Here is a 12,911-nt window from a genome sequence, read left to right as displayed (position 1 = left end):
GATCCCAAGAAAGAAGAGTCCCCAGAGAAAGCTGAAATAGTCTTTTCAGCAAAAGGGGAATGCAGACTAGCTGGCCAGAAGCAATGATGCCCACTACCATCAACCCCTGCTCCGAATTTTGTGGTCTTAGAATTCCAGGATCGCCTTCTTGATAACATGCTGGTTGACAGCGCTTTGAAATGCCAAAGCATTTACACACCTAAGGGTTTTATTTTTGTTTCACTTAATGATCTTTATTAAATTTATTTTATTTTATTTTTAGACGAGGTCAGGCGTGTTCAGGGTGGTATGGCTGTAGACATATTTTATTTTTAAATATTTATTTTGAGAGAGGGAGCACGTATGCTCACATGACGGAGAAGTGCAGAAAGAGAGAGAGAGAGGGAGAGAGAGATGTGGGCCTCCATCTGACCAACCGTGAGATCATGACCTGAAATCAAGAGTTGGACGCTTAACTGATGGAGCCACCCAGGAGCCCCTAAGTATATTTTAAATGATAAAGATGATAGTATGCTTTGGGTAATGATTGAAACCAAGCAAAAATATATCTACATTCAACCATTTTTCCCCACTCCATCCACAGAGTCTCCTGTCCCACGTTAACAGCCTGCTGTGTGTCTCCCATACCTTCCTTTGCTCACGTGTATTCTCGTTCTTTTGTTAATGTTCGTTTTTAACGTAACTAGTTTTCCTTTCTTGGGTCAGGGCGTCTCTCTAAAAGCGTGAGTTCACATCCATGTCATTCTAAAAGAATTTGTGAATTTGCAAGAGGGTTTAGATGAACATTTCTCTGCTGTACTTTTCATCTCCGTGACTTATTTACTGTATAACTGGAAGTTTGTACCTCTTAATCCTCTGAAAAGCACCACATTGGGAATATAGTCAATAATATTATAATCACTTTGTATGGTGGCAGATGTGACTTCCCCTCCCCACTTAGGGTAGTGAGCACTGCATAATATGTAGAATAGTCGAATCACTATGTTGTACACTTAAAACTAATCCAACATTGTATGTTGACTATACTGCACTTAAAAAAATAGACTAAATATTTTTCTCCCACCCCCCTTTCCCACCTCTTGTTCTTCCCTTCCCTAGAATATTAGGAATCCTCCTAGAGAGTGTCTGTAGGTATAAAGATACGTAAGGGCATCTGGGTGGCTTAGTCCATTAAGCATCTGACTTTGGCTCAGGTCATGATCTCATGGTTCATGGGTTTGAGCCCCGCGTCGGGCTCTGTGCTGACAGCTCAGAGCCTGGAGCCTGTTTTGGATTCTGTGTCTCCCTCCCTCTCTGCTCCTCTGGTGCTCACACACACTCTCTCTCTCAAAAATAAAGAAACATTAAAAAATTAAAAAAAAAAAAAGGATTTGAAGATATAACATTTCCCACATGCACGGGAGAGTGTTTATTTGCATTTATCAACGCAGCTCAGAGACTGTTCTATATGAGCACGTAGCCCGCTTCCTCGTTTTCTTTTATAGCTGCATAGAGTTTCCTTGTGTGCATGTACCTGCATTTATGGGTCTCCTACTGAGGGGCCCTCACGGTGTTTTCCTTTTTTTTTTTTTTTTTTTTTGCCGTTGCAACTAGAACCATAAGAAATGCTCTTTTACAGTCACTTTACACAGGATGGCGGCTCTAGGGGAGTTCCTAGAAGTGGAATTGTTGGGTCCGAGGATTTGTGCAGTGGAAACGGGGAAGATTGCAGCCAAAAGGCCCCTTCTCCCCCAGTAAAGTGCTACCAGCCTACATCCCTCCTCGCTGCTGTGAAATCAAGTCTTTAAAACAGGAGTTTGGGCGGGGGGGGGGGGGGGGGGGGGGGGGGGGGGGGGCTCCGTGGGTCAAGCGACTGCCTCTTGATTTTGGCTCAGGTCACGATGGCATGGGTTCGTGAGTTCCAGCCCCGCGTGGGATTACAGCTGACCGTGTGGAGCCTGCTTGGGATTCTCTTGCTCCCCCTCTCTCTCGCCGCTCCCCTGCTTGCTCTCTCTCTCTGTCTCTCTCTCTCAGAATAAATAAGTGAACTTAAAAAAAAAGTAAAATAGGAGCTGGATGGGGTGCGGGCAGGGCGGAGCAGTGGGGAGATGCTCGCTTACCCACCCCGGCAGCGACCCTGAGATGTGGCGTCTGCTCTCCCCGTGTCTCCGCAGAGCAAGCTGGTGAAGTACTTCAGCCGACAGCTGTCCTGCAAGAAGAAGGTGGCTCTGCAGGAACGCAACGCCGAGCTGGACGGCTTCCCCCAGCTCCGGCACTGGTTCCGGATCGTCGACGTGCGCAAGGAAGTCCTCGAGGTGACCGGGCCCACCCCCTGCCCCCTGCCCCTTCCTGGCTGGACGCCAGCCCCTGGGAGAGTGCTCTGTGCCCGGCACACAGTAGGCGCCCAATAAATGTGTGTCGGGCGGAGGTACAGAGGATGCTGTCCAGACGGGTTGAGTGTGGTTCCCCATTCATCCGGCTCCTCTTCCAGCCTTGCCACTCATCAGCTCGGCCACCCTGGCCGAATCCCGTTCCCTTGTGCCCCGCAGAGCCTCCTGCTGGGATGGAACTATTTCATGTCTGGGCTGTCGCGCTGCCACATGTGCCACACAGTGGCCACCACCACATGTAGCCTCGAGCACTTGAATTGTGATTACGGACACAAGTTTTAGTTGTATTTAATGTTAACCGCTGTGGCCAGTGGCCGCCATATTGGACACCAGAGTCTGAGGGCCTTAGTTTTCTCATCTGCTGAATGGGGTAGTGACCATCTCCTCTTCTGAAGTAGCTCGAACAATAAAATGAGATGATCCATGTAAAGTGTTATGCTCACTGCCTGGCACCTAATAGCGTTCAGTAAGTATTAGCTTGTTATTATTGTTGAAGACATTGATAGTAACAGGAGTGGACACGTCTTGAAAACCTCAAGGGCAGTGAGATTTTTCCTGCCCTCTTAGATCTCAGGTCACGGCTGTTTCCAGTAGCCAGTCCATCCCGTCCCAATGAAACCTGCTCACGTTCATTGAATAAATGGGGCCGGACATTGTCCCAGGGGCACCCAGGATCTCAACGGTTGAGGCTGTTCGGACCCTTACAATGACCTTTTGAGGTGGTGACGATTATCCGTATTGTGCGGATCTGGAATCTGAACCTCAGAGATGAAGTGACTTCCCTTGCTTGGGACTGGATGGGGCTCGCAGGAGACGGCAGCTCGTGGCTTGGGGGACACTGCAGCATGCGGGAGACCATGTGCTTTCTCTCCCTTTTCCACTGGCCGGGGACTCTCTGAGCTGGGTAGAAGAGAGAGTGCCCGGGCACCGGGGGGGAGGGGGGGAGGGTGCTCAGTCGGTTACGCTTCCGACTTGGGCTCCGGTCATGATCTCATGGTTCCTGAGTTCGAGCCCCACAACGTGCTCGCTGCTGTCAGCTCAGAGCCGGCTTCAGATCCTCTGTCCCCCTCTCTGCCCTTCCCCCCTCTCAAAAATGAATAAGCATTAAAAAAAAAAAGAGAGAGAGAGGGTGCCCCCCCTCCCTGTGCCTGTAGGACCAAATACCATTCCTCACGGTGCCCCTTCTTGTCTGAAGCAGCCTGGAAGTTCATCTTCTGCTCTTTGTTTTTTCCACACCTTGACCTTTATGTCAGCTCACCTGAACCCACAAGATCCTGAGCTCGACAGAGGACCCCACATTCCTCCACCCCTGCCCCCCATCTCATGCATGCGCACTAGACGGTGTATGGTTCTATGTTACTCCATTCCCAGGATGGAGGTTTCCTGTGAATATTCTTAAAATGAAAGGTCACACGTAACTATAGACAGTATATCTTATCTTATTTAAGTTTATTTATTTTGAGAGAGATAAAGACAGCACAAATTGGGAGGGGGGAGGGGTAGAGAGAGGGAGAACAGAAGAATCCCAAGCAGGCTCTGTGCTGTCAGCACAGAACTGGAGGCTGGACTTGAACCCATGAAGCCGGGAGATAATGACCCCAGAGAAACCAAGAGCCAGATGCTTAACCGACTGCACCACCAAGGCATTCCCAGACAGCACATCTTTTTTTGCAGGGCCCAGTCCACTTTGGGAAGGCTTATAGGACCATGTATTTATCAAGTGGGATCGCTACAGAGATACAATCTTCTCGGCCAGGGTTGAAAGCTGGCGGCCCCCAGGCTGTACCTTGTACATGATACACAGAGTTTTTGTTTGTCTGATACAGCATTTTCCAAAAAATTTTTGAGCTAATATTTAAAAGCTAAAGAGTTTGCATAAACAAACCCAGATCTCTGACTTCTCTTGAAAAATCCAAATTGCTGAACACACTGAACTAAATTCCCGTCTGGTGGCCCTGAACCGAATTCTGCCACCCCTTGGCTCTTACAGGCTCCTACTGGTAGGCAGTTTTGCTCATGGACATTTATCTGGCCTGCAGGTACCCTGGCTCTGGCTCTTACTACTCTGTTCCAATCCTGAGCCCCAGGCCACTAACCAGGGGGTGGGGAGGAAGCTGGGGTCCCAGATCTCTGCCTGCAGCTCCTGTGTGAGTCTCCTGAGGTCCCGTTTCTGAAGAGGAACCAACAGTATGGAAAAGGCTCCCAAGTGACTGCCCGAGTTCAAACTTACTTCCTGTGTGACCCTGGGCAAGTGGACTAACCTCTCTGAATTTTAGTGTCCTAATTACACACTAATGAGAGTGCTAAAAGTACTTAATATGATCTTTAATATGACATTAAAAGAAAATCCAAGGGGCGCCTGGGTGGCTTAGTTGGTTAAGCATCCAACTTTCACTTGGGTCATGATCTCGCAGTTCGTGGGTTCGAGCCCCGCGTCGGGCTCTGTACTGACTGCCAGCTCAGAGCCTGGAGCCTGTTTCAGTCTGTGAGTCCCTCTCTCTCTGACCCTCCCCTGCTCACACTGTCTCTCTCTCTCTCTCTCCTAGAAATAAATAAAACATTTAAAAAAAATTCTAAAAAAAAAAAATCCAAGAAAAGCACTTGAAACAGTGCTCCATCCACTTCACTTTCATTTATTATTATTATTTTATCGAACGGAAGTGCATCTGCTCTTCTAGTCCGGGTCTGTTAAGGCTTTGTCCATTTTTGATCTCATTATTACTTTTGTGATCTTTTTTTCTGACCCCAAATTTCAGTGAAAATCAGGTATTTGGGGGGTAAATTACAGGATTAAAGCGCACAAGTGAATCCTGTAGCAAAGAGAATTCTTTAATGTTGTGAATTGGTTCTTCTAAATATGATTCGTTTTGTACCTTCAGACCCTGGACTGTCACTTTTCTTAAAGTGACATTAATGTGCGCTGCGTCCCTGTATGAGAAAGCCCCAATATTCTCTCCTGCTCTCTGCTCTAATGCATTGGAAAGGTGCTGATTGGGCTTCATGGCCTTTGCCCTGCCTCTGTTTTTAAGGGAGGAGGAAGAATTTTTTTTGCTAATGCAGTTTTCCCTCTTCGGCTGCCAGTTTATGTGTGTGCATTGGGGTGGGGGTGGGGGTGGGGAGCCGGCAGGTGGCTGACTGCGTTGTAATACACAGATATGGCCACAAGAGGGCAGAAGTACTCCGCAATATTGTCCTAGAGCCTCTCCCTCTTTAGGTATTTAAAATTCTTATTTACATAATAATAAATGTAAAAAGAATTGGATTCCATTAACTGCTATACAATGAAGGCTCTCCATCTGATATTCACGTATAGATGTCGATGCATGCATAACTATGCATAAATGCATGAAGATGCATATGTATCGACGTTTGACAAATATAAAGGTGTGTCTCTATATTATGGTGTCTGGAGACACATCATTTTGGGAAAGGGGGGAGGGGGAAGGGTCACCTGCCCAAGACGTTTATAGCTGGCGATCCTGTCAGTTCTGTTCTCAGCTGATCCTCCAGAGCTGTCCCTGTGCTCACCCCATGCTATACACCCCAGCCTTACTGTCTTGACTTAGAATGCAAAGTCACGCCCGATGGGGCTCGGACACCAGTCTGGTTTCATTTCCAGCACTGAGCTGCCCACAGTGTTCCCGCTCACTGCCCCTTAGGGTTCCTAAAGCCCCACTCGGGATTCTAGAATGTGTGGCTGGGGAGTACGGCCATCAAGAGACTTGGGCTACACCCAGTTTGCTCTGCTCCAAGCTCACCCTGTACTGGGGACCCGCCAAGCTGAGCAGGAGACACAGAGGGCCGTCCAAAGACCAGGAACGTGGAGCCCTACCCATGAAGACTTCAGAAGCTCCAGAGGGGGGCAGATAATTCACTACCACCCTCCATGCAGTGCCAGCTGTGTGCTAAGGATAGGCGCTACCTTACAAAGTATATGCACTTAAGACACCCATTGTATGAGTTAAGGGTGGTTCAGAGGGGGCAAATGACTTGCCCGAGGTAATGAGTGGCAAAGCTGAGATTCTTCGAGCCGAGGCCTGTTGCATCCAGGAGTCAAGAGACCCAACCCGCCGCACAGGGCCGGATGTTCCTCTGGGTACCGCTAGAGGACAGCACGAAGGCTCAGCCCCCATCCCTTCCCTCTGGGTGCTTGAGGGACCGTCACCGAGCTCCTTGGTTCCCCCCCGTAGGAAATCACCCCGGGCCAGCTGAGTCTGGAGGATCTCCTGGAGATGACGGATGAGCAGGTGTGCGAGACCGTGGAGAAATACGGAGCCAACCGGGAGGAGTGTGCCCGCCTCAACGCCTCCCTCTCCTGCCTCCGCAATGTCCACATGTCAGGTGAGCGGCCCCGGGGATGGAGATGCGTCCCCAGCACCTCTGCCTCGGTTCCTCCAGATTTCTGTGCCTGCTCTGCAGGCCAGGGTGAGACAGAGTCAGCCTCGGATGGTCAATTCCACTGGCGGGCAGAGGAAAGAGGGGCGGTGGTGGGGTCAGCTCTTGGAAACTCTTGCTCAAGGAAGAGCTGAGGCCCGAGAGCATTTGCATCTGGATCATAAGGGCCCAGATATAGAACTAGACAGTGTGCAGAGGAGATCAGGCCTTTTTACCAGAGACATTCTTAAATGCCTTTATATTTTGGGTCCACACCCAACTAACTTCTTCTTTTTACCTAAACGATATACATTCATTGTAAAACAAAGCAGAAAACAGAAAGACAAAAAAAAAAAAAAAAAAGACTACCCCAACCTCTGCCCCCAGGGAACCTACTGGTTATTTTGGTAACATTTTTTGGTATCATCCTTCTAGACAGGTGGGTACGTGTGTAACTATTTTTAAACAATAGGATTAGGATTATCCGTGCACATTTTGAAACCTGTTTTTTTTTTTTTTCCACTCATGAAATAACTTCTGTGACTTGTTTCATCAGTTTGGGGTCCAAATCGTTAAGAAACAGAATTCAGCTGGAGATCAGTCACGAATCAGGCAGCATCCCTCCCGGCAAGTAGAGAAGTTGTACAACGTGGAAGGTTTTTATAGGCAGGAGGGCGGGGCAGGTGGTTCTTAACAAAACAAAAAGGAAGATTGTTTCAGGAGGGGTTAAAACTAATCAAGTCTGGGTTTGCTCTCTGGGGGGTGGGGGCGAATGATTCCACTTTGGGCGTGTTTTTGTCTTTCTTAACATCCTCTTTCTCTGATCTTTGACATTAATCTCTCAGACCCGTTCCCCTTTATTAGCAGGACATCACATTTCATTCTCTTGCGGCCGCCTGCTTCTCCCTAACTCATGATTTCCTCACAAATTCCGGGGCCTTTGGTCCTAAGGAATCAGCTCGGCAGACGCCAGCTAAAGGGTTATTGGGCCCTCTGCACGCTTGTTTCCGTCTTCGCCACAAGGTGTCACTGTAGAGCTTTAGTCCGGGTCTGTCAGGCAGATGCTCATCCACAGATCCCTTTGCTGGATTCAACATGGAACATTCCACACGTGTTCACTGACCCCTGTGTGTGAGCAGGGCTGGGATACAGCCGTGAATAAGGAGGACATATTTGATACAGGTTGCTGGCCCAGATCCCCGTGCACACTCTTCTGTATTCTTTCTTCCCAGAAGATCCTTGTCAAAGCTACAATCAAAGGGACCCTGAGTTGGGGGCTGCCCCGTCATCAAAGGATATGGTAGCATCCCCGGCCTCTACCTACTAGACACCAGGAGCACCCTCTCTCCCCCCAGTCCCGGCCATGACCAACAAAAATGTCTCCAGATAGTCTGGCGAACACTGCCACGTAGCTTTCCAGAAAGTTCGTCTCAGTTTATGCCCTTCCCCCATCCTGCTCCCCTGCCCCCTACAATGCCTGAGAGAGAGGGTTCAGGTTAGGTTCTTAATTGCTTTTCAGATTTCAGTTCGCACCTTCTCATACAGTTAGGCTATGAGTTTGGAGAAGCCCTTGGAAGGCCCTGCTGGCCGAGGCGTTTCTGTTAACCCTCCGAGGGTTGAGCACTCAGCCTTGGTGACATCTTGGGCTGGGTGAGACCTTGAGAGGGCCTCTAATGTGATCAAGACCCACAGAAATGAGGCGCATCTGGGGGGCTCAGTTGCTTGGGCCTCTAACTCTTGATTTGGGCTCAGGTCACGAGAACCAGGGTGGTGGGATCGAGCCCTGCGCGGGCTCTGTGCTGAGCATGGAGCCTGCCTAAGATTCTCTCTCTCTAAAATAATAAGGAGAAAGATACACAGGAATGAAGCAGATTTACGTTGCAACTCTGCACACACACATACACAGTGTACCCACAGGTACATAACTGAAATGAGTCTCACGGAATAAAGAATTACCATCAAACTCATTCTTACTATGCACAGCCTTTAATCTTCTTTGCTATTCTATTCTGTGTCACTTACTAAATACTGGTAATGACCTACCACTTTCATGTCACACCTCACTTTGGTTGTGAGCTTTGGCTTGGAAAACGCTGATCTCTTTGCTCCTTGTGGGGAAGAAAATATTTTCTCTCTACCCTTCTGGATACTTGGCTGAGATGGGCAGTATAGCATAAGACAGATGAACAGAAGTTCTGTATACATGGAAGAGCCCCCAGGAAGACTGAGTAACTCAGAGCTGCTCATCTCTAGCTAAATCACATCTCTGGCTAAAGACAGAAGGGGGGGGGTAAGATGGGGGTGGGGGAAGCAGTTATGGGACGTGGCCAGGAAAAGCACAATTAACAAGGGCAAGGTGGTTGTGCAGAAGAATTCTCTACCTTCTCCATTGATCGGAGTTTCTAGAGATGTAGAGTCACCTTTCTGATGCTGCGTTGTGGAGGTTTCCCTTGTAAATGTCAGTGTCTTTTGCAAAAGCGCAACTTCTAATCCATTTCCAGGGCTGTCTTCACCTGTGTCTGCTGTTTCTTAAAAATAATCAGCCGAGGGGCGTCTGGGTGGTTCAGTCGGTTAAGTGTCTGACTTCAGCTCAGGTCGTGATCTCGTGGTTCATGAGTTCCAGCCCCGTGTCGGGCTCTGTGCTGACAGCTCAGAGCCTGGAGCTGCTTCAGATTCTGTGTCTCCCTCTCTCTCTGCCCCTCCTGCATTCATGCTCACTCTCCCTCTCAAAAATAAATAAAAACATTAAAAAAAAAAAAAACAGCCTAAAATCACCCTTCTGCCAAAAAGACATATTTTGGGGTAGCAAATTCTGCTCCCCTTCATCCTTCACGCCTCTACCAACTCTCCCCAGGCAGCCCAGACTCCGTCTACAGTGTCCCTGTCCACTGGGACCTTGACAGCAGTGGCCGAGTGCTGTGCGTGTGCCCAAATCCTACAGCATTTAGCACCGAGGTCAGCATGGAGCTTGACTCCATGCGCATGGGGCGCGTTAGGAACCCTTTATTATTGTTACAAGTAAGGGGAGCCCTCGAAGCATGGCCTCTCCCAGCAACGAAACGGGGAGTTTGAAGCTGCGCGTGCATGCATATTCGTGGAGGAGCCTGGCAAAGGACACTGCCGTCTAGGATTGGGGCAGAAGTCGTCCTAAGGTGCCAGAGCCCAGGTCCCGGTTGATGGACATCACAGGGCCAGCAAGGGCCGCATCCTCAGTACTCTGGCTCCGGCCAGTCCAGCGTCTGCGTGCTCAGAGAGGCTTGAATCCTGCAAAAACAGCATAAGAGTGAGCTTTAGGTCAGTCTTTACTCTCGAAACAGAGCTGGGAGTTTTACCACTGATTTATCGTCTGTGCAGCAGCTAGACCACGTCCTGGCTTGGCAGTGGCCATTTGCTTTTTACATTCTTTTGTTCCCTTAAAATCATTAACTACTGATGTCTGTTTTTCTGCCATTTTAACATATCCCAGGGAGTTTTGCAAGAGATGTGCTCATGCGAAGAGGTGCTGGTCAGGCGTCAATCACAAAGTGGCTGGGGTCCTAACCTGGCTTCTCTGATGCTAAGAAAGCTGTGTCTCATCTTTATTTTTCTGGGGACCCCTACCTCTGTCTTGTCTACATTCTCAGCTCCAGACTTCCTTAATGCCATACTTTATTTCTGTTCTTCCTGTACACAGCAGGGGCACTTGTCACATTTTAATTTAAATCTTAACCTTTTTTGGGGGGGGAGTGAGTTTTTTTATTTTTTAATTTATTTTTTAATTTTATTTTTGAGAGAGAGAGAGAGGCAGCACAAGTCGGGGAGGGACAGAGAGAGAGAGAGAGACACGCAGAATCCGAAGCAGGCTCCAGGCTCTGAGCTGTCAGCACCGAGCCCGATGTGGGGCTCGAATTCACAAACCACAAGATCATGACTTGAGCTGACGTCAGATGCTTACCTAACTGAGCCACCCAGGTGCCCCTAATTTTTTATTTAAGAAAAAAAGTTTGTTTATTTTTGAGAGAGCGCAAGTGGGGGAGGGGCAGAGAGGGGGGACAGAGAATCCAGAGTGGGCTCTATGCTGACAGGCTGACAGCAGCGAGCCCAACATGGGTTTTGAACTCATGAACTGTGAGATCATGACCTGAGCCTAAGTTGGACGCTCAACCGGGGTGCCCCGGGATGCCTATCTTCCCCTCCAGAGGGCAGGGATTGTACTTCTTTCTGCTAACCATTTTACTCGTGGCCAGATGTCAATATCTGGCACACTGTAGGGACTTAGTAAATATTTCTGAATTAATACACCTTTCCCCACATGAAACCCATGCAAATCACCAGTGGCTTACAGTTCATGGCCTGTTGCATGGGTTGCAAAGAAAGCTCGATTTGGCTTCTCTTTGGAGCCCACCATTCACCTTTCCCCTTCAAGCCCTAAAAATACTTCGATCCAGCATGTTCTAGATCCAGCATGGATTTCACATATTGGGACTAGCACCACTGCCTAGAACTCCCTTTCTCTCTGTTCTTCCAGTTAATTCCAGCTCATCCTCAGACCTGACTCCTGCCTCAAAGCCTCCGCCCTTTGATGAATGAATGGATGAATGAATGAATACTTCTGTCACCAGCTGACCCTGTCTTACAGTGATTGTCAGCTTCCTCTCCTCCCTCCCTCATCTGACTGTGATCTTCCCTCGGGCAGGCGGGCAGGCACAGTATGCTGCTATTCACCCTTTGAAACCTTGCCCCTGGCTGAGATTGCTTCTGCCGAGGGAAGATCCCGGAAGCTGCTTGATGTGCTTGCTACTGATTTCCACCAGGGGGAAGCAGTGAGCCATCCTCGACCTGTTCTTTTAAATCCTCTTCTCTCAAAAATGATCATCAGTTCCTTAGAAGCTTCTACCGATCTCCGGAGCTGGATGATTCCATCATTTCCTGCCCTTTGCTTTAACCAAAAAATGTTATCCCAAACTAGGGGACAAGCTAGTGTCTTCCCAGAAGACTCTCAGACTTAAGCGTTATACCGCTCCAGCTCTCAGAGGGCTGGCGTCCTTCACGTATTTTAAATTCTGGTCTGTAGTGGTGATTCAGTGCATGTTTGTTAAATGACTGAAGGAATGCAGGTTGTATGCGGAACTCATGGGAGCAAATGGAGACAAGCTTTATGCCTTTATTTTAGACTTGGGACTCTTATCTTAGTTTCCTCCTTGGGTTTGGGGGATATCTTTACTTCTCAGTGTCCAAGGAGCCCCAAAGTTAGGAGAAAATTAGCCCTCTTTCCCCATCTCTGAGCTTCTTAGATCAGCCTGAGCCTGAAACCAAAGAACACCCAATTGTTCCGGTGGAAAGTGCAGGGGACCCCGAAGCCGTAATATTTTAATCTTTTCTTGTCATCTCAGATGTAGCCTGAAACCAAAACAACATTCATGCGTTCATTCAACAAAATGTAATTTTGGATGCCTGCAATATGTCAGGCACTGTTCTGATCTCTGAAAGTGCCCGCTTCACGTCTGTCCTCAAGGGGTTTACGTGCTGTCGGGTGGGGGGGGGGAGACAGATGACACATTATAATCGTAATAAGCAAGTGCTTTGCCAAGTATGTTAGAATGAGTGCTGTAGGGGGAAGAAAGAGTGGAGCCGAGTGGGGGGGGTGGCAGTGCCCTCGGGGAACAGGAAGGGGGCAGTGCTCCTCCCTCTTCGGTTTTCCTTCCTGCTTCCCCTTCTCAGTCCTTCCGTGTTTGCGAGCAGTCTGGAATCTGGAGTCAGGCAGACTGGGTTCTGCCAAATCCTGGGTCTGCCGCCTATTAGCTGTATGATTTTGAGTCTGGCATCTCGCGATTCTGAGCTTAGTTTCCTCAGTACGAGGATGAAGATGATGACCGTTTTCACCCAGGGGTTGTTGGTGGGATTACATGAGGTGATACAGGCAAAGCACAGGGCCTGGCTTGGAGTAGATTCATAAGTCTTGTTGTTACCATCACAGTCATCGTCTTACCATCGCCCCCACCCCCATCCTCCAACCACTTACCACCATCTGCACTGCATTTCCACCATCGTCACTGTCATCATGGCCATCACCAACACAGTCACCACCACCACCATTACCGTCATCACCATCACCACCATTACCATCATTACCATCATCACCACCAGCACCTACATCACCACCATCACCACCACCACCACCACCATCAT

At 48.8% G+C, this 12,911-nt stretch overlaps 1 protein-coding gene across 1 annotated transcript in view; it reads left to right on the top strand.

Moving 5' to 3' along the window:
* The window catches only part of KSR2 (kinase suppressor of ras 2), a 420,995-nt gene that overhangs the window by 88,100 nt on the left and 319,984 nt on the right, over window positions 1–12,911 (top strand). The window contains exons 2-3 of the mRNA XM_039236742.1: window positions 2,154–2,294; window positions 6,560–6,710. Of these exons, the coding sequence (XP_039092673.1) occupies window positions 2,154–2,294; window positions 6,560–6,710 (292 nt within the window). The remainder of the gene's footprint in view (window positions 1–2,153; window positions 2,295–6,559; window positions 6,711–12,911) is intronic.

This window comes from Hyaena hyaena, unplaced genomic scaffold (assembly GCF_003009895.1).
Source record: "Hyaena hyaena isolate Hyena2069 unplaced genomic scaffold, ASM300989v1 scaffold_0, whole genome shotgun sequence".
Taxonomy (NCBI): domain Eukaryota; kingdom Metazoa; phylum Chordata; class Mammalia; order Carnivora; family Hyaenidae; genus Hyaena; species Hyaena hyaena.
Note: the sequence above shows the minus strand (reverse complement) of the source record. Positions and strands in the feature narration are given on the sequence as shown.